Source organism: Seriola dumerili, unplaced genomic scaffold, assembly GCF_002260705.1.
Source record: "Seriola dumerili isolate Sdu_G_001 unplaced genomic scaffold, Sdu_1.0 BDQW01000088.1, whole genome shotgun sequence".
NCBI classification, from domain to species: domain Eukaryota; kingdom Metazoa; phylum Chordata; class Actinopteri; order Carangiformes; family Carangidae; genus Seriola; species Seriola dumerili.
The window spans coordinates 9,724,153-9,746,486 of NW_019174343.1; the positions used below are offsets into that span (position 1 = coordinate 9,724,153).

The 22,334-nt window shown below is 39.2% G+C and overlaps 2 protein-coding genes across 3 annotated transcripts; one reads left to right on the plus strand and one right to left on the minus strand.

Moving 5' to 3' along the window:
- Positions 1–10,635: 10,635 nt before the first annotated feature.
- LOC111221716 (solute carrier family 2, facilitated glucose transporter member 9-like) lies at positions 10,636–15,366 on the minus strand. Of its 2 annotated transcripts, XM_022745234.1 has the most exons (12): positions 15,309–15,366; positions 14,583–14,678; positions 14,212–14,372; positions 14,003–14,127; positions 13,773–13,902; positions 13,033–13,181; positions 12,582–12,769; positions 12,334–12,444; positions 12,083–12,184; positions 11,427–11,502; positions 11,177–11,304; positions 10,636–11,016 (listed from the first exon to the last, which is right to left on the minus strand). In XM_022745234.1, exons 1-12 carry the CDS (start codon positions 15,330–15,332, stop codon positions 10,831–10,833), a joined length of 1,476 nt encoding a protein of 491 aa, XP_022600955.1. In that variant the 5' UTR covers positions 15,333–15,366; the 3' UTR covers positions 10,636–10,830. The 2 variants fall into 2 exon arrangements, with proteins under 2 accessions (XP_022600955.1, XP_022600956.1); XM_022745235.1 differs by lacking the exon at positions 15,309–15,366 and having other exon boundaries at positions 14,212–14,349; positions 14,583–14,653.
- Positions 15,367–16,981: 1,615 nt separating this feature from the next.
- psmd6 (proteasome 26S subunit, non-ATPase 6) lies at positions 16,982–20,928 on the plus strand. Its single transcript, XM_022744968.1, has 8 exons — positions 16,982–17,126; positions 17,595–17,800; positions 18,755–18,900; positions 18,993–19,212; positions 19,341–19,449; positions 19,692–19,860; positions 20,545–20,622; positions 20,713–20,928. The coding sequence occupies exons 1-8, from the start codon at positions 16,982–16,984 to the stop codon at positions 20,807–20,809; spliced, it is 1,170 nt and encodes a 389-aa protein (XP_022600689.1). The 3' UTR covers positions 20,810–20,928.
- Positions 20,929–22,334: the final 1,406 nt, after the last annotated feature.

Genomic DNA, 22,334 nt, shown 5'->3' on the forward strand with positions numbered 1-22,334 from the left:
ACAATATCCATTACAGTGGCTTTATTTTGCAAAGAAAGGCTTGTGTCCTTCATTATGTCAAACCCTGTTTTTGATGCATCCAAGGACAAAAGCCAGTGTATGTGTACACTTAATATAATGTGGAAGACAACATTTGATCCTCAGGTCAGTATTATGTGGTCCTAGGGCTGGGGAGGAGTTTTCTCACAATCCAGCTATCTGAACATGTAGAAAGGGAGACCACATGAGTTATAAGAAAAACTGTTTATTCTTAACTGACTAAAAGAGAAGAATGTGAAGAAGAGTGCCTCCATTAAACCAAACTGAAAAATGGAGTGGAGTGGAACCAAACCAACTAAAGAGTGGAAAACTAGCAGGTGAGAAAACCCCTTTCAGACATGGTCTCTGACACATTTCTGGCTTTATCTAAACACTGACGTAACAGGCAGTCAGATCAAGTGAGCCGAATTCTCTCTTGATGACTTGACTCCACCCTCCAGGCAGGTATATCTCCACTACGTATGTCCCTTTTTTAAACCATCCTCTTTATGTGGCAGATCTCTGAATGGCTGAAAACATTTCAAATGTTGACAAATGCTTTAAGCAGAGTTGTAACAAAATGGCCATTCACGCTAAATATCAGACTACCTCATGTGTAAAACCATGGGAATTGTTGATTTATTATAAGGATATTAGAAAATAGTCTATAAAATATTGTAGAAATCTCAACAAATAAGCTGAAACGTTTTTTTTTTTTACATATAAATTGGTTTCATTGTTACAGGCACAAAATGAAATTGCCCTTCACTTAACTCCACAGACTAGTGTCAGTGTGACCTGCTAATTCCCCTGACATCTGCTCCTCATTCTCCTCCACTTAAACAAAGTAGATAATCTTCTGACACAATGGACAGTTCAATCATGTGGACTTTTTGTGCAGCCTGCGTACTAAGTGACACCGTTTCATTTAATAGTCATATTCACATGGCTTACACAGAACAGCATGTGTAGGCCTACTCACAGGAGAAATCAGCACAGCCATTGCACCTCCAGAACGTCCAAGTCGATCGATGTACAACTTGAGGCTCATGAAACAGTGAACTCATGTAATCTGTAACACATCCAACTCCTCTCTGATTGCAGTGCTGCTAGTGAGCTCAGTGTTGCCAGCGGAGAGAGACAGAAGAATAATGGCCTTCATTTCACCTTTTCTTTGCTATGCATGGGTTCACCACTGGAGGAGGACTTTACTTTCTGCTGAAAGATATGAAATCAAGCATTGTAAAAATGCTGCTTTTTAAAGAATGACCCAGAGCAGGATCTTCTGACATTAGTCTCTTTTGTATTTTTCCTCATAGATAAAAAAAAAAAGATCCTTCGACTGCACCTCCCAACCATAATTACAATCTAAACTGTGCTGATGTACAGTAGTTACTAGTTGAACACATACTCATGGTGTACTTTTTTACTTGGAATCCTACCTGCCCATCCCTCACTAATATGTCAACCTTCAGGGACCACCAATCGAGCACGGCCCCCATAGAGCAGGAACCACCCAGCTGAACCTAATCCCAAACTACCGACCACGGCCACCACACCTTACGCGCGCGAGCACACCAACGAGGACTGTCCCACCAGCTCAAACATCAACACCTCTCTAAATCTCTTTGAACCAACACATTTTCACAGCAATCTCACCCCTGACCTGACCACCAAATGCTCCCTCCCACCAACAATCTATGAAAAAACCAAGCCAAAAAAAAACAAACAACAACAAAACAAAAACAAACAAACAAACACTCATGGAAAATTAAGATTTTTTCTGAAACCCAACTCAGTCCACCTGCTTCTAACCAATGTTGACAAATCCAATTCTTAATCTTAACCCCCCACAACCCCCTCCAGCGCAGCTAACAGGCTACACAAATTCATCAAAACAATCGCAAAACCCTTCACTCACTCTTTACATCTTGATTTCCCATCCTGGTTCCAGTGTTTTTTTTTTCACCAAAATTACCCTCCTACAACCCCCCGCCACCCGTTGCAAGCTCTCTCCTGTATTTCTCATCCAAAATTCTTTACAAAAAATTATTCTATACAATTATTTAACAAACCACCGCCGTGCACTCGCCTGACACCCCCCTGCTTGAAAGTAACCCATCGCCGACTATCTCCTCGGCCCTGCCTGACAGCGCCTTACCCCCCACGCCTTAAGCCACAATTCTTTGCCTACCCGCTATCGTGTCTAACCAACTACAACATCCCCAATTAGCACTCCTCTGTCACCTGTACCCATACTACATCCAGAGTCTGCGGATTCTTCAAACCATCTGATCTACTAGCAGATTTTATGGGATCGAACAACGCGGATGAATATCTCTTTCATTCATCTGCTGAAGTACTTCCATCGTTCTTACTGGTCCTCATATGTAAGGTCCTTAGTCTGTGTTCTCTATCACAGTTTCAGATCAGTCTGTCTTCAGTGCTGGGTATTGGATCACGCTTGTGGGTTCCTTCCATAGACACCTAGGATACCGAACACGAGAACCAAGCTCGCAGGACTACTACGCTCGTAGGAATGTACACTAAGTACATCTACTCAAATACTTGAAGTACCAGTTTTGAGGATAGTGTTATCTTTAGTGTGGAGTATTTCCATTTCCTGCCACTCAAATAAACACGATCATGTGGACTTGCTAAGGGTTTATTATGTAGGACTTTTTGTGAATGAATATCACACCCTCCCAGATGTCACAGCCACATCAGAAACAATTTATTATTAGTACGTTGCTGTTAATTTTGATGATAGTTTAGCTTTCTTTTGAGAGTTATTTCTGTGTTTTGATACTATGTGTTAATTTCTCTTCTACTTCCCAAGCACCAAGCAAGCCAAATAATTATAACTTCAGAGGAAATGTGCTTCCTTTCCTGCACTACATTCATTTCCGATAGCTGTACTTTTCCTTTGGATACTCTTACTTAGGAAAAAGATGATAAGCCTCATGAAATCACAAATAACAATGTCAAAGATGGAATAGTGATTTACGATCTTTTTGACTTACAAAAAATCTACATTGTTTACCTTGAGGCGCCTTTAGCTGTTAGAAGTTTACACAAAAAAAAATTTATAAAAACAAAAAAATAGGGATTTAGTTGGACTTAATTACAGGAGGATCATGTGCAGCCCGTCAGCAGGGGAAGTGGGCTTAGTGGTACCAGACCGCTTTGTTTGGTGCAAGAGGGAGCTGACCGGAAGGCCGAAAGCTCTTTCATCTCACGCCTAGCTTGGTCTTTGTTCTGGCCTCAAACACCAATCTGGTTCCTCTGTCACAGCTCTCATGCACGCTCCTGATAGGAATGATTGATACAGTCGACTACATAGCTGAAATGAGTTTCCTCCACAGCGCCGCTGGTCTGGCGCTCACGACTGCTCTCAGCTTTCTTCACTTTACTATATTCACTCTGAAAACAACAGTGTCTTCTGGCTTGCCATAAAATCAAACATGATACTGAAAGTGAGCACCAACACAGCTCAGGTAGAGCATCTGAGGGGAGCTGAGATGAGTCATACGGTGATAACTTGTTGGGCTTCAACTTACTGTAAGCTATATACCTTTCACACGGGACACCATATTGACGCGATTGTTACTAATAAAACCCTGTATTAGTCGCGGCTTTAAGTCGCGGCGGCATTAGATCAGCTCAAACCCTAATTGTCCCAGTTAGCTCACGGGCCTCACCACCTATGAGACTGTATTCCATATAGTGGATAAGCATGATTTGAAAAATCTGAGATAAAATGAGGTTTTCATGTTAAACAGACTGTATAACGTGCCCAGCTTGGTCAGCCACTGAAATGGCAAACCTGACAAACGCCCTTGGATCTGAAATTGCATTCTACCGTCATCCAGTTCCCTCGGACTTGGGATGTCGGCAGACGTCTGGCAAACAATGCAACAACAGCACTTTTTTCCCCAGCACTCCACAGGAAAAAATCACCTATTTAAAATCAAATATTCATTTTTGTCAATTTAGTGTCAGCGAGAAATGCCTTGCGTGTACTTTCTGAAATACAAATACTATTTCTTGAGTCCATCATACATTATATACTTGTTTAATGTTCCCCTATAAATTACATTCATGCCGACAATTTCCCTTTACGTGTCAACAGAAGTACTCCATGGATGTGTTACAGTGCCATGGGCCACCCTTTACACTCAGTATCCATTTCAACCACAGCTCTCTCCTGTTTAAACTCGAAATTGGAAACAGTCTTCTTGAAAAGGTACAGGTTTTATATAAATCTGCATCTGTCACAAGTGTGAATGAATAAAGCTTCACTGGATGACATCGGGAGTGTGATCAGTTTTTACCAATTATCAATATAACGTATCATCAGCTGATAAGAATCTATCAACATGGCTGTATTTTGTCTTAATTAGACATAGTGCATCTTGTGATTGAATCCTATCAAATCGGCTTCACTAATATACAAATCCATGTTTTTTTATAAGATCTTATATTATACTCTATTGTGATTATAATAACGAATTCTTTTAAATTCACCAGTATGGTTATTCCCAAATTGCCACTTTTCCTATGTTGACATGTACTCTCTCAAGAATAAGCTATGATAATGCAATAGTGGAACTAATTTGTTATCCACTAAGGGCATTTTTGGGGTTCACCTAAAATGAGTGTGTGGTACATTACCTTTTAACTTAAAACATGATACGACTCCAAAATATTTTCACAGGAATAATTTCAGCAAATATTTACCACCTCATCGAAAACGTTCAATTGGTGTACCACTCACAGTCAAAAGGTTTTAGACATGAACCCGTTTTTTTCCCAGTTTTTAAGGAAACTTTTCAGCCAGCTCGGGTGTCGCTGTCATGTACCATCTTTAAATACACATCTGAAAAAGGGAGTTGTTCTAAATTTGTTTGACATTTTCACTTTGGTTTTAAAGTGCAGAGGTCCATATGGTGTGCAAAACTACAAGATGCAGAAAAACGAAAGATGTCACAGAACGCTTCGGGCGGCCTCAGTTTGAGCCCCACCCTCCTAATCACGCAGAAGGGTCCGTCCGGTGATAGGTACAATAGAAGTTAAACATAAAGTGGGGTCCTCTCAGAACGTTCTGACACCACTTCTCCGATTCTCTTGACAGCATTACAGAAAACACTTATCGCGTTTTCAAAGAAAATCATGACGAGCGACGGTAATGCCTGTGTTGCTGCCTAGTCTCTGCTCTGGTGCTCATCCTTAATGCCTTGACATTGAACTTATCTGTCATTGGTTCATAACACAATAATAAGTCGCAGCATAACCCATGGCCCATGCAATTTATTCCAAATAGAGGGGATATTAGAATAAACCAAACAAGCATACCAGTTTGAAGGCAAATCGACTTTAAATTCTTTCATACTCTATTCATCTTACATTCATCTTTCTTTGTGCTTTTTTATCTTTCCATAACTTTATGTCAGTTAATTAAACTGAACAGACAACCACCTTAACAACGGCATTTTTAACCCTGCTTTCTCTAAACATTATTGTGTTTAGTTTCCTAAACTGCTGCTCCTGACAGTGTTTTATTAAGGATTTTGCTGATAGTAAAAATACAAACCTCTGTGAAATTTCATGTTTTCTGAAATTATAAGTTTTTCCCCCCCTATTACCTTTTTTTGTTTGGGCCACATATGTTAGACTCAGGACCCCTGTCCCTCCATTCTGAAGATTAGGCCCTCTGTTCGACTGTTCCGGACTGTAATTTTCTATGACAGTTTCTGTTGTTTCATCTTTCTAAGGGCGACAAAATACAATACAAATAATTCCCAATAATACAAATTAGGTATATAAAATTATCAATGTACTGGTCAGGTAAGACCCTGAGCACCTTCTGTTTGATGATTCATTATGAAACAATGATTACGTTTGTTAGCCTTGTACATGAGATTCAGATTTTACCAAAACAGTACAAGACATGCCTCAGAATACATCATGGACAGCACAACCCTCAGTAAGTGTGTTTCAGCTTTCAGAAATTTGAAAAGAAAAAACAAACAATCCTGGGTTCTCAGAGCGGAACATTATCACTTTTGATGCACACACAGAGTTGAATTCAACGAATTACAAATGGCGAACAATCATAGTTTGTTGTTTTGGTCTGGGAGCGATGAGTTCATAACCACCACTTTTTTTATCAGATTATAATTAGATAAAACAAAAGACATTCAAACATTAAATGCAGCCATTTACAAGCATGTTTTCACACATCGTCGAAGAAAGCCTGTCAATATTTCTTTTTTCGTGGGCAAATGGGCCATTTTGTCTTATAACATTTGCAGCTGTTGCTATAATAGATTACAAGCCTTAGAGGGTAGTTGTTATGGCTGAAATATATATATATATATATATATATATATATAAGGTTTTAAAACTAAGGTTTTATTTAGTATGTTAGCACAATATCCATTACAGTGGCTTTATTTTGCAAAGAAAGGCTTGTGTCCTTCATTATGTCAAACCCTGTTTTTGATGCATCCAAGGACAAAAGCCAGTGTATGTGTACACTTAATATAATGTGGAAGACAACATTTGATCCTAAGGTCAGTATTATGGTGTCCTAGGGCTGGGGAGGAGTTTTCTCACAATCCAGCTATCTGAACATGTAGAAAGGGAGACCACATGAGTTATAAGAAAAACTGTTTATTCTTAACTGACTAAAAGAGAAGAATGTGAAGAAGAGTGCCTCCATTAAACCAAACTGAACAATGGAGTGGAGTGGAACCAAACCAACTAAAGAGTGGAAACTAGCAGGTGAGAAAACCCCTTTCAGACATGGTCTCTGACACATTTCTGGCTTTATCTAAACACTGACGTAACAGGCAATCAGATCAAGTGAGCCGAATTCTCTCTGATGACTTGACTCCACCCTCCAGGCAGGTATATCTCCACTACGTATGTCCCTTTTTTAAACCATCCTCTTTATGTGGCAGATCTCTGAATGGCTGAAAACATTTCAAATGTTGACAAATGCTTTAAGCAGAGTTGTAACAAAATGGCCATTCACGCTAAATATCAGACTACCTCATGTGTAAAACCATGGGAATTGTTGATTTATTATAAGGATATTAGAAAATAGTCTATAAAATATTGTAGAAATCTCAACAAATAAGCTGAAACGTTTTTTTTTTTTACATATAAATTGGTTTCATTGTTACAGGCACAAAATGAAATTGCCCTTCACTTAACTCCACAGACTAGTGTCAGTGTGACCTGCTAATTCCCCTGACATCTGCTCCTCATTCTCCTCCACTTAAACAAAGTAGATAATCTTCTGACACAATGGACAGTTCAATCATGTGGACTTTTTGTGCAGCCTGCGTACTAAGTGACACCGTTTCATTTAATAGTCATATTCACATGGCTTACACAGAACAGCATGTGTAGGCCTACTCACAGGAGAAATCAGCACAGCCATTGCACGTCCAGAACGCGTCCAAGTCGATCGATGTACAACTTGAGGCTCATGAAACAGTGACTCATGTAATCTGTAACACATCCAACTCCTCTCTGATTTGCAGTGCTGCTAGTGAGCTCAGTGTTGCCAGGCGGAGAGAGACAGAAGAATAATGGCCTTCATTTCACCTTTTCTTTGCTATGCATGGGTTCACCACTGGAGGAGGACTTTACTTTCTGCTGAAAGATATGAAATCAAGCAGTGTAAAATGCTGCTTTTAAAGAATGACCCAGAGCAGGATCTTCTGACATTAGTCTCTTTTGTATTTTTCCATTAGATAAAAAAAATTTCACTGCCAAATGTTGAGTTAGTTAGTTAGTGAGTGACTTTTTGATCTCTGCTAAATAATATGTAATAGAAATAGAGGCATAGAAACTGAATATAAAGATAGACCGGAGGGTATAAAATTCTAAATCTTTGGACAAATTACAGAATCTGACACAATGCTAATGAAAAGCCAAAAAAAATAGAATTAAGTTGAAATGCACCAAATGTTGAAATATTAATTACAGTAACAGTAAATGCAATTACTTACTTTGACTTCATGTCAGTGTTTTTCTACCTCTACAAAGCAGTGTAAAATTAAATAAAAGTGCACGTGAAGCTTGACATGTAAATGCATTTGCCCTGCTGCAGGCTACAGTTTTTATAGTGTACATGTTGTAAAGGCTTGATCAGTGCATGTCAGCAGAAGATTAACATCGCCACCTGTTGATGAAACTGAATAATTACAGCTGTAAACTAAAGCTACTGAGACCCACACACACATCAGCACTGTGCTGATTCTTATTGATGAGTGTGATTTTACTAGACTGTGAGTTACAGATCAGTGTGATTGTCTTGGGCAGGCATTAAACTGGACTGAAATCTCTCTCTCTCTCTCTCTCTTTTTTTTTTTTTTTTATTTTTCTGCTTATCGTTGGTGTCAATATTTTTTTTTTTGCATTCTGGCACCTATAAAACCACAAATTGGAAACAGGAACTAGCCAGGTTTGCAACAGTAAACTATTTATGATGGTTCCTGCAATTAATCCTCCAGTTAATCCTCTAGTGTTAACAAGGCACAGCAGGACATCGTTACAGGATGAGCCCAGCCCAGCCAACATACTGCCAATCACCGCTGGCATCCCCAGAGTGCTGAACTGTGGGTTTAGCAGCTAATGAAGACCCTGTGGCTGCTAGCAGCTGCCGGCTAGTGATAAGGAAGAGAAGACCTTCAAAGATTTAAATATGTATCATTATAGGCAGTGAGCAACTCAAAGAGCCAACTGGAGGGCGAGGAGGACTCACAGGCCAGGACTTACTGTGATTTGCAGAATTCACACTAATGAGGGAAGGAAGGATAGTGGTGAAAAATGTCCTGAGGTAGAAAATGTGCAGTTTGCAATTCTAATTTAAGTGTTTTTGTTCTAAGAGTGCAGAAAATGCTGACATAATGTGGTACATTAGCATAACACATACTGCATAAGCAAGCAAGACTATATATGGAACAAAAGACCTGATATCCAGAAAGGAGGAAAAACAATAACAACATGTAAAATAATACAAGGGAGTGGCATCAGTCCATTTAATTATTAGAAAATACCAGAATATTCTACATATAGCTTACTTTAAAGCAAGACTGTGTAACTTGAGAGAATAAACAATAATAATATTAATATTGATTAATGTTATTCTTCTTCTAATAAATTCACATTCAACCAATAAAAAAGCAACATTACTAAATGTAATAAAGTCAATGGTTTTGCTGTTCGGTTGGTCTGATATAACCATGGCTAATGATAGCTGATTAAGTTAGCAAACTTTAAGTAAAATATTGCTGTTTAACTCCCGCTAATGGGTCAGTTTCTTCTCCACTTGAGCCGCTGTTACAATAGTTTGACACTGATAAATGTGAAACAGTAGTAGCATTTAGCATTGTAGCTGCAGGCCCCATTCAGCGAGAGCTGCAGTCTCACTTTAAGGTAATGGTATACTCTGAGAATAAAAGATACCAGTTGAGTTTTAGCATGAGTGAGATGGTGATTAACACCAAAGGCGCCAACATGTCTCCAAAGACCCCTCCGAATAAATGGCCACCTCCCTGTGAGTTAAATCAACAGGCCCTGAGAGAGACTAAAGAAAGAGAAAAGAATAGCGATTCCTGATGCTGTGGGACTTTGTGGGACAGTATGCATTCATTTTATTCATTGCACTGGTCAAAGAAGGGACCATAGGGAGCAATGGATGATTTATGGCTGTAAATCTGGAGGAAGGAAACTACTGACCACATGGTGACAAACACATTGCAGCCGCAGGTACAGTTAAACATGTGCCAGATAACCTGGGTAACCTACAACCTCTCCTTTTTAACTCCCTACTACGTACTAAAGTGACCAGTGTTGAACTTTTTACGGCTGCCCATTAGATTATATGGAGTACAGATTTGGAAGGGATGAAGACTAGACATCTGTGATGAGATTGGCAGCTTGTTTAAAGAATCTTTGAGAGGCATGTAATGGAGTCTTTGAGTTATTAAATATATACAGATATACTGTGCAAACAATCAAGGATCACAATCAATAGGACTTAATTGATACATTATATCAACCAAAGAATTTAAACCTGACATTTCCCAGCTAGATTTGAATAGAAAGTGGCTGAGTAAATTTAGCTTTGTGTTACTCCATTAAAGTAAATTGTGAATATCAAAGTCCTGTTTTACCAGTTTAGAAGCATATATTACAGAAAGTACTTTAAAAAGCTTGCTGTTTGTTTAATGCAAATATTTGTCATATCATTAATGCAAAACCTTAAATAATCCACTGAAATGTGGGGAGTGCGTATACAACTACGACATTTAAATAAAAACATATCAGTTTTCTTAACATGGTGTAACCTGTTTACCTTTCATACAAATTGTTCTAAGGTATGGATTCATTAAGTTATAGCTGTTTATTTTACTGGTTATTTGCTGTGTTAAAGTTGGGGTTGTCAGTGTGGGATGAAAAAAGTCCTTAAAAACCCTCTCTGAAAAAAACAGACAAAACAATTCTGCTGTGGAACAAAGATGCATTGAGAAATGTAGAAATAACCAACTGACCATAAATTGGCATAAGAAGTTTATGGACAATGACAAAGCGTAAAACTCAGTTCATTATCATTTATTAGGTTGCCTCAGTCATTTGGCAACAGCTTCTTTCCCATATTAACATATGGTGTTTAATGCCTGATGCCTTAGCAATTTCTTAAAATTCTTTAACAAAGTCTAAATTCTGTCCCTTTGGCCACACGCTTATTCCTCAGTTAAATTCATACAGTCTGTAACTGCTATCTGGACTGCCTCATAGTTTGGTCTCCACTCTCTCCTTCTCTGAGAAGGATTTCCCACACAGGGTGATGGCTTTAAACTCCTCAGAGATATCCAGCAGGGTCTTCCCTTTAGTCTCAGGCAGGATGAAGAAGGTATAAAGACAAGCCAGCAGGCACACACAGGCGAACAGCACAAAGCAATATGAGTTGAGGGTATTCTAGGACAGAGGAAACAAAGAGCAGCAGCCTGAGCTTCACTGTGTCCCTCTATGACACTGTTATTGAAAATCCTGTTTATCCTCAAAAGCAAGATTTTGCATTTTTTTTCTTCATACAGTGCATCTATAGTGTGTAACATTTCAGGTTTGTTGTACTCACAATAAGGAATGGGAAGACTAGGCCCAGAATAGCAAACATCACCCAGCGCTGGATTCCTGTGAGGACAAGCGCTGCCAGTCGATCAGACTGGATAAATATCTCACTGTTGAGAGTTGCTGTTGCTCCCGCTGGGTGAACCAGAGCAAAGATTGAATTAATTATCTATGCATGCGAACATCTTTTCTCTAACCATTTCAATGTGTCTTTCCTCTGTCTTTCAACAGTCAGGTGTAAACTGTAAAGCGCATACCAGGTCCTCCACAAAAGAAGATGATGAAGAGGATGATCAAACCGGCGGTAATATAAGGAGCCCAATAGCTGGAATCCTGCATCAATGACAATATTATATATGTTAACATTACTATGGTAACTTCTAGAGCAATTATTAAATTGCTGACATTTTGCCTATATGTAAAAAGGTCTATTGGTTGTGTATTTTCATATTGATTTTAATAGCATTGCAAAACCAAAAAAAAAAAACTGTAGTTTCATGTGCTGAGGATTTGAAATATATGTTTTCTTATCTCATCTTCACAGACATGTTTTCTGAGGTTTCTGCCTTCACCCCAATACAATGGAGGTCAATGGAATTTCGTTTGTGGTGTTCACTACTCTTACTCAGGTAGAATTTACCCTGAAAACTGTTCACGGTGAATGGTTTATTTAATATATTTTTCAAATACTGTGAGCACCACCAACAAATTTCTGTGTACCTCCATTGTATCTGGGCAGAGGCAGAAATCTCAGATGTAAATATCTAAAACCTGTGCAAATAAAAGTAAAACTGTCCACTTGGATTAATAGCACTAGGGATATGGAAATATATGAAAATATGTTTTTTTGTAATTTTGGTGACCTGACCCATTAAAATGCATTGAATGCAATATTCAAAAGTGACAGGTTTACCTTCAGGGTCTGCGTGACAGTGACCAACACCCAGCTAACAGACATGACACCATAGGCCCCCCAGAACAACGGCCTCCGCCCAGTGTGCTCAATCAGCAGACCCTGGGAGGGAAAAGGGTTGAGAATACTAATAGAATTGAAAAAAATATGCTAGTATTTGCTACAATTAGCCAAACAATAATAACAACAATGAAACACCATTCTTGAGCATAGACAGGGGTTACAATCAACACGCTCAGGCACATACTCACAGAGGAGATTGAGGTGATGATTTCAGATACCCCAAGACCAAGAGTGATATAGCGGATCTTGTCTCTCGGTATGCCTGCTTTCAGGAAGATGTCAAAAGAGAAGGTACTGATCTGAGAAGGAAAGCGGCACTGATTAGCATTTCAGGGGTTGTAATCCTTAACGTTTGGATGCTAAAATAAGCATGAATTAAGGCATTTTCTATCATCTGCCGTATTTAGCTGATGCCCGAAATGAGCTCAGTCCTCACCATAGACATGCCTGACAGCTGGTTGCAGCAATAGATGAAGGACATGGTGATGAGCTGCCATCGGACAGTCCTGTCCCGCAGCAGCTGAAGAGGGCTTTTTGGTGGGGCTGCTTCAATGGCTGCCTGCTCAGCCAACATCTCATCCATCTCCTGTTTGTAGTCACCTTGGCCCCACAGACTCTGGAGAGCTGGAGTTAGAAAGACCATGAGACACACATATAAAAATGTTACACCATAGTATAGACTTTTTTCTTCTTTCTTCTTATATCTTGAATGCCTTTACTTCTAATGCTACTAACCAATTAAATCCATTTTTGAGGACAATCCTTCAAATATATCTAATACATTGGTAGTATTGTGTTTCCTGAATCATTAGGGACAGTAGTGTTTGATACCCATTCTGTGATAGGCTGTTCGGTCAAGTACTATGACTATGGGGATTTATACCAACCTTTTTTGCATGCCTTATCGTCATCTTTCTCTATGAATAAGTATCTGGGAGCATCAGGGAGGAAAGGCAACACGATGACATGAACCACCGAGAAAAATGCAGGGACGCAGAGAACGATATTCCACAGCTCCTCACGGCCGAGGATCTCACTGAAAAAACAAAATGAAGTGTAGTGTTACAGCTTAGTTTAAATGCTTTTACTGTAGAAAATTGCATATTTATTTACACTTTCTAATATTGTGTTGAAGCTCCTTTTGCGCAAACCACTTACAGTGGCTTCAGAAAGTACTCAGACCCCTTTGCTTTTAACACACTTTGTGTTGTAGATTTAATTTTGAATTGATAAAATTACCAATTTGCCCATCAATCTACACTCAATTACCCATAATGACAAGCGAAAACATGCTTTTAGAGTCCACTTGTGGAAAACTGAATTGATTGGACATAGTTTAGAAAGGCACACACCTGTATACGGTCAGACAATTCACACTGCATGTCAGGACAAAAGCCAAACCATGACGTCCAAGGAACTCTCATCTCAGTGATAACATTTTCTGAAGCCACTGTACTGTATGTCTTAAAACTTAAAAATTCTGCTTTATCTCATCTTATTTTTCCTCACGATAACTGGAGAAGGAACTGAAGAAAAAGTATCACTAATATTTTGCGCATTCAGTGTATGTTGAGTTTTTTTGGTCTCGACTGTTGTCTTCAAATTCATAATGACAATAAGTGTTTACCTTAACCCACAAAACTGTGCAAACAGTTTGCCGAGTGACCCAAAGGTGGCTGAGGTCAGAGTCACCATGCCTCTTATCTTTCTGGGTGAAATCTCTCCGAGGTATATCAAATGGGTGCTCGTTCCCAAACCCACAGGAGATAAAAGACATTTTTGATAAGTCAGGCAAAAACATGATATATTTGTGATCACTTTATTATGCATGTCGCAGAACAAGTCCTGTTGACTTACCTGATGAGTAGCCATACAGAATCCTTGCAACAATGATCATCTCATAAGATTTGGCCACTTTACTTGTCAGCATGATCCCTGCTGCCACGATGGCAATAAAGCTGTTGCAGATCATCGCCTTTTTTCTGATAAAGGAAGATACATCCCTTCGAGTCTTATAAGGACAGTCAAACTATAGGACTACACGCTGCATTAGGTCTCTTACTCACCTTCCCAACCTTCCTGAGATAAACTTGACACTGATAGCACCAAAGAGTCCCCCAACAGCATACATGGAAACAATAAGAGACCAGATCATTGTGACGGTCTGTGCAGGTGGAGGCTCTTCGTATCTGTCATACCAGCTGCTGTTGATGAAGCGCTGTATGAACTGCACAGAAAGTTTTAAGGAAGCAGCAGTTTGTGGCCTGAACTCAGTGAGATGTGAACAGTGATGCACCGGCCACAATTATACAAACAACTGTACACTATCTCTCAGCCTCTGTTGGTAACTGGCAGGAAATCTGAGTCGGTTTGAAGAGAGAGAGGTGAAGTAACAAACAACAGGATGAAAAGAAATGTTTTAAGTGCTGTATCTCACCGGTGAGGGAGAACTTAAACCAGTGATGTGGTAGCCAGATTGAAAGCTTCCTCCAATTCCCAAAATAATGATGAGGAACAGAGCATTGCCACGGGTCTAGAGAGCAGGGTGAGGAACGGAAATAGGACACAGGAGTGATTACACATTATCTTCAAATGTGCAATGTTCAGTATTACACCTTCTCTTAAGGTATGTTAAGGTGCCTTCACACCTTGATCCTGTGTTTTAATGAATCCCATGAAAACCTAATTTCGAGCAAAAATGGTTGAACAAAGTTAGTTAGTATTACATCTTCTAGAAATGCAGTATTTTTATGAGGCAAATATATTTGTGCAAAATGAAACTAAACTGATAAGTAGCTTTTAAAATGATTAACTCAACATTATTAAGAAAGAAAATGTGCCTTGGTCTCGCATGAAGAATTGCCCCCAATATCTTGCAAAATATCAAGATACATTTTTTATTTTATAAGGTTTTCCAGTAGTAAATGTGTTGAGTGCTGTAGTATTTTTGTATCGAATGACAAGTTTTCAAAGAAACTCAGAAACCAACAAAGTGCAATGACTCAGCTAAATCTGTTTGGTAGATCAGTCACCAAAACAAAACTCAAAAACTTTTGCTGCTGTTGTTCTATGTGATGTTTTTCATCTGTTTTCCCAGTTAATAAAAGTTTGTCAGGGCTAAAACGTAGTGTTGGGTTTATACAGGAAAAGTAGAAATGCCTACCAGCTGTTGCAGCAAAGTTTCCATTTTGTCTCTACTGGTACAGACCTCACAGTATTGTCCAGACTGCATGGACTCTGTATTTCATGCTGGTTATCATTAACCTTTCAGACTTTCTGACCAAAAGTGAAGCAACCAGCAATTACCATGTCAACCTGACAACAACTTCCTCTGCTGGAGTCACTCATCTGTCTTGTGGACTGATGTAACTTACTGTTAATGCTGGACAGACGATCTGATTCAGCTTGATTTGATTATGGACTATTTTACTGGGTTAAGGAATGGAGTGCAAACCATGTAAACTCAGTTTTTCATCTGCAATAAAGAAATCAATATTAATAGTGAAAATGCATAATCATATGATGTAGCTGTGGAATTTAATGGATTTTACCATCAGCATTTGTATAATATACCTAAATAAAATGTCAGGATCATCAAGGATCATACCAGTTATTTGACGTATTTCATTTTTTTCATTGACTGTTGAGTTTTTTTTTAGGGTTTTAAAATGTTTTTGCTATAGAAATTAATGTCTGTCTATTCATCTTAGCCTGCTCTTCCCTTTCAGTCACACGGCTTCTCTGGTGAAAAGTTACCAGTGATCCCTTCATGACCTCTTTATATTTTTGTACTCTTTATATTTGTCTTATTAGATCTTAGAGCTGCATTTGACACCATTGATAACAAGATAACATTGGCATTAAAGAAACTGCACTAGGCTGGTTTTCCATGCACACAAAGGTTAGTCATGGAGTTCCAGGGTTCTGTGCTAGGACTGATACTTTTCACCCCATATGCTTCCTTTAGGCGATATTGTCAGGAAGAACCACATAAATTTCCATTGCTAAGCAAATGACACCCAGCTGTCTCTTTGAAGCCAGATGAAACTATGCAGTCAAACTTCAGGCCTGGATGAACAGCATTTTTTTTACTTTTAAATTGAGACCAAGCTGAAGTTATTGTACTCACAGTCATTTTTGAAAAGGACATGTCCTTCACATCATACATAAAATGTGTGTGTGGGGGGATTATTATTAATAATAATAATAATAATAATTGGTGGTGTTATCATTGCTGCTGTTATTATTGATTATTATTTTCACTATAACAATCAGTCTGAGTACTTAAATACAACACTAGCATATAAAACACAAAAAAAATTCCAATTCATAGTAAATGATCTGCCTGGCTTCTTCCCTGGCTCATGCCCAATCCCTCCACCAAATTCGGTGCAAATCGGTTCAATACTTTTTGCGTAATGCATATGAAAAACAAACAAACAAACAAACAAACAAACAAGCAAACACACCAGTACATAACCTGAAACCATAACCTCCTTGGCGGAGACAATAAAGATCAGTAGGCTACGCTATATAGGCTACCCGTTTGTGATACTGAGTTGGGACACAGCTAACAACGTCCCAATGGCAAATATCACTTTGAATTGCAGTGTTGTTCACAGTCATGCCCAGCAGATGGCAGTAAATGAGAAGTTGGTTATTAAATGTCAGGCTGTCCTCCGCTCTTGTCTCCCCTCTCTGTCAGTCCCCGGCGGAAGCAACAGTCCAGTGTTTTCCGTAGTCATCGTTGACTAGCTGATAGTAGCGAACGACAGACTCCGTCTACACAAAGAAAACCCTCAGTTTGCGTGTTTGTTTGTATACTTTTGAGTGAAAATGCCGCTGGAGAATCTGGAGGAGGAGGGTCTGCCCAAGAACCCCGACCTGAGGATAGCACAGTTGAAGTTCCTGCTGACGATGGACGGTCACCGACAGGATGCTAAAGTGAAGACTGAGCTCATGGACGCTATCAAAGCTAACAGTGAGTTAGCATCTCACGGCACTGTCGAACTTGTAACGGCAGATTTTATAGCCTGCTCATCATATGCATGTTACTGTGCGCACATACGTTTTGTACCTGATGTATAATTTTCTCATTGATGCTGGCAAAATAATAAACAAGTTTTCCACACTAGCATAACGCTCATCGTAGGAAAATTGGCATTGCTAGCTAACGTTACAAGCAAACGCTACCAACCCATAAGCAGTTTGAAGAAGGGTTGTTTGTCAAAACACATTAGCAAGTTATATTCTCTATGTTTCAAGTTCTGTTTGATTTTTATTGCATCTCACTTAGTTTTTACAGGGAAAGACACAAAAGATACGGCGTTATTTAACAATTAAAGCAACTTTATCCCGTAGAGAATCAAATTAAAACCTCTCCTGGGTCACAAATATGAGATTTAAAGAGATGTGACGGGCGTTAGAGTAATTTCGTTGCTCTCTCCAGATATGGCGCCCTATTATGAGGGTCTGTGTAAAGACCTGAAGTGGCAGCTTGACGGTGACCTGCTGAGTAAAATGAAGAAGGCCAACGAGGAAGAGCTGAAGCGTCTGGACGATGTGTTGGAGGATGCGGAGAAGAACCTGGGAGAGAGTGAGATACGAGACGCAATGATGGCCAAAGCTGAATATCTGATCAGAATTGGAGACAAGGTATGATTTCCCATCACTCAACAGCTATATATGTATGTATGTGTGTGTAATAGGTTCTGCAGAATTAACAAATATGTATTATAGCTAAAGTGCTTATTGTGACCATAGGAGGGAAAAATGAAGAAAATCAATTGCACCGTCTCCAACCATCAGTACTCACCTGTCAGTTCAGGTTATACTTCAAGGTCATGTTATAAAGGAATCAGTCAACACCATACTTGGAATAACTAGTCATTTGTTGTGCATGTAGTGTGTGCTAAGCAATTAATCAAGAAGTCATTAAATTACAGTATGTTATATATCTGACGGGCTCCGTTGTTTTTCCTTCTTGCACACTCTAATGTAGCTGCTTTTCCTTTTTCTATCAAGCAATACGAGTTTTACTCACGTGACTGACGTGATTTGATTACATTTGATCACAGCCTTTGCACTGTGACTAATGCAGACGTGCACATTGTAGTGTCAGTGCTGAAAGGAAATGTCATTCAGCTTTACCACACAGTCTTTACTTAATGCATAGCCGCATTCCTCCTTTGATCTGCAATGGACAGATTTAGTAACAGAAACCAATGTAACCCACTGAAAGCTGCACACTTCATATGTTAATAAATTCATACACTTTACAGAGTGCACATTTAAGTTTATGGCAAATGCCTAATCATCTGAGTGTGTAGTACGTTTTTGAAGGAAAGTGTCATTCACCGATGTCTTTCCTTTTCAGAAAATACCACTTTGTGTCAGAGCCAAATTCAAGAGTACTACAAAAGTTATTTGCTCAAGCTGTTTTTTTGCTTTTATTAAAGCAAGTGATACTCTTGAAACGATTACACATAATGTCAGCTTCGTAGTTTTTTAGGGTGACAGGCTCTCTGTGTTGGCTGTAATGTTGCATGTACATCCCTAAGTTGGTGCAGATTCACTGACATTGTCTGCTTTTGTCATGTGCATCCACAGGAGGGCGCCCTAACAGCCTTCAGGAAGACCTATGACAAGACGGTCGCTCTGGGTCACAGGCTAGACATTGTCTTCTACCTGCTGAGGATCGGCCTCTTCTACATGGATAGCGACCTCATCACACGCAACTCGGAGAAAGCCAAGAGGTAAAGGCATTATAACATGTCTGTTCTGAAACATTTCCACAAACAGTCTCTTCAATACTCATCTCCACATGCATCTTTTTTTTTCTCTGCAGCCTTATTGAGGAGGGGGGAGACTGGGACAGGAGGAATCGCCTGAAGGTCTACCAGGGCCTGTACTGTGTTGCCATCAGGGATTTCAAGCAAGCTGCTGAGCTCTTCCTTGACACAGTCTCCACCTTCACCTCCTATGAGCTCATGGACTACAAGACCTTTGTTACCTACACTGTCTACGTCTGCATGATCGCCCTCAAAAGGCCTGACCTCCGTGAAAAGGTAGGAGAGGGACTGAGTGCGTATACTCACAAGATGTGATCGATGGAAACTGCATTGCACATTTTTCGAAGCATGTGTAAATCAGCTGATCACCTGCTGTTAAATGTCTTAAATATGTTTCTCTGTAGGTAATAAAGGGTGCAGAGATCTTGGAGGTGCTGCACAGTCTGCCTGCTGTTCGCCAGTATCTTTTCTCACTCTACGAGTGCCGCTACTCTGTCTTCTTCCAGTCTTTGGGTGAGGAAGGCTTTTACGGAAAAACTACAGTTTGTGACTGTTTCATTCATCCCTGCTCGTTGAATAAAACTGCCATTGTCTGTATGTGGTTTATTATTTTTAGGTAGAAGGCCACACACTTTCTTACAGTCTTCCATTCAGTATATTTCAAAATGTATTACATACTACCATATTTTTCCTGCTTTGCCACATCATGACACTTCAATAATGAATGTGAAACCTTTTTTCTCTTGGTGCCACAGCCATGGTGGAGCAGGAGATGAAGAAGGACTGGCTCTTTGCGCCACACTACCGCTATTATGTGAGGGAGATGAGGATCCAGGCCTACAGCCAGCTGCTAGAGTCCTACCGTTCCCTCACCCTGGGCTACATGGCTGAGGCCTTTGGTGTCAGCACAGAGTTCATTGACCAGTGAGTGCCAGCACACCATGTCTATGTGCTACATTTTCAAAATTTGTCTTGTACACAAATTAAGCCTGTGTCACTACAGAAATCCTAGCAGTGGTTCTCTCTATTGTCCTCAGTAATAGATAATCTCAACTGATTAATTGTTAGATGCATGATGGATCAGCATCTTTATATCAGGATTGGTGTTTTCAAGCATCGGGTTAGAAATTCAGACCTTAAGATACTTGCATAGGGTTAAACTTCATAGGCTCAATAAATAGGAGCCAATGTTCAGTTTTACTTGTGTTATCTTTCAATCATTAGTGGGTGCGGGCATTGATTCACAATCAAATAATGTTCAATTTAAGCTTCCTGGGAACATTAAATGGAATATTTTGAGAAACATACTTTTTCACTTTGTAGGTGGGAGTTAGACTGGAAGACTGATACCTCAAGTTGTTTGTAGCTTCGTTGTTTTCAGACTTTATGCTAAGCAGCTGCTGGCTGTAGCCTAACATTTACTTTACAGACATGAGTGGTATCTATCTTCTCATCTAAAACTCAGCAAGTGAATAAGCACATTTCCCAAAATGTTGAACTGTTCCCTTAAGTCGTAAGTATTCATTTTTGGCGTCATGTGTTCAAATGAAGGTCTCAGGGATACTAACGTTTTCTGGCTAACTGAAATGAATCTCCTCCTTTTCTCAGGGAACTGTCCCGATTCATTGCCGCTGGCCGTCTCCACTGCAAAATTGATAAAGTGAATGAGATTGTGGAAACCAATAGGTAATGTTGCCGTTTCCAAACCTCAATAAATCCAACACATAGCTCAGTAACCAGGTGCAGAACATCAAATCTTTTCCTCCTTCTTTCCAGACCTGATAGCAAAAACTGGCAGTACCAGGAAACCATCAAGAAGGGCGACCTGCTGCTCAACAGAGTCCAGAAGTTGTCGAGAGTTATCAACATGTAACAGCGGCCATATTCTCATTACAGCAGGGGGGAATTAATCTTGGTATACCCACACCTGTGGTTTGTCTGGCAAAGTGACTTCTTATATTGTGTATATAATAAAATTTGTTTAACTGTTGACACTGTATTTGTTGCTGCAGTTTTTATTTTAGGAAAGAGGCAGACACATGATTTCATATAAATAGCAGTATAAATTATTTTATTTACAGAAACTTGTTACAAAACAAATATACTATACAATCTTTTTTTCTTTAAATATTAATTCTAACCTATGTTTGTTCATGAATTACATAGCAGCCAATACATAAGTCCAGCTGAAAATGATTCTGATAATGTATACAAAAAAAAAAATCTATACACGCTTTTACATAGTATGAATGGTGGATTTATTTTTTCCTCCCAGACACGAGCTCTAATTCTCTCTCGCTTTCACATTCCAAGTCTATGGTGCTGATTAAAAAAAAAAACAAACATCCTTGCGAATGTTTCCATGTACAGGAAACGATGGTCAAGATGTCAGTGGAGTTTGAGGGTAAACAAAACACTTGATTGAAGGTTCTTACGTACAAATCCCAGTAAACCAGAGGCGGTCTAAGCCATGCACTGAGGCTAACTGAAAATCTCAACGTCTTGTCTGGAAAACTTGGATAAACCCAAAAAAATGCACAACACTAAAGTGTTTCATACTGGGCAGCTGACAAGCTCAGGTTTTACCACATTTAGGGTTCATAGGCAGATTTAAAAGCAAACTCCTAAACACATCGAACATTCAAGTAAGGTAAAACAACCCAAAGAATACTGTCCTCAAACAGTCATGGTGAAACAAATTCAGGCACTTTCTTAATTTGATATTTTTTTTAAAAGCTGCAAACTATTTCTTTAAAAGCTGTGATTCAAATTACTTGTTTGGCAACGATGATGCAAGCAGCTGCAGTTGCAATGGTAGCTGAAATCCCTTCAGCCTTTATAAAACATAAGTGTTCCAATCATGAAATGTGTTTAAGGTCTACAAAGTTTCTGCAGAGTACATGGAAAGTAGTTTAGACAATGGGCGCAGCTTCAAGCCTGCAGGACATTTCAAAATCACAGGCTAACTGGGTCACATCGTAAATTTGTCTTTTTGTTGTCTTGATTCATAGGCAACGTAAAATGTCTGGTAAAAGCACGTGTGATTGAGACCTTGAAAAGTGAATAAAGGTATTCTGTCATACAGACACATGCTACAGTGGCAACACTTCACCGTTGTTCCATAAAGGATCTCAGTACAACGATTCATGAGATGCTTCAGCTTCTACATATAGGTGTATTGCATTATATAGACTTGGCAGTGAACCACTTCAAATAGGTCAGGTCAGGTTCTCTGACTTTTCATCTTTTTTCTTTTACTAAATAAATAATGACTTTTTTTCTTTATTTTTTTTTTATTTTTTATTTTTTTTTTTTAAATTGTACCAAAAAATTCAGCGTGTACGAAAAAATGCCTGTGCAAAAATACATATTTCACTATGTACAATTTGTTAACAAAA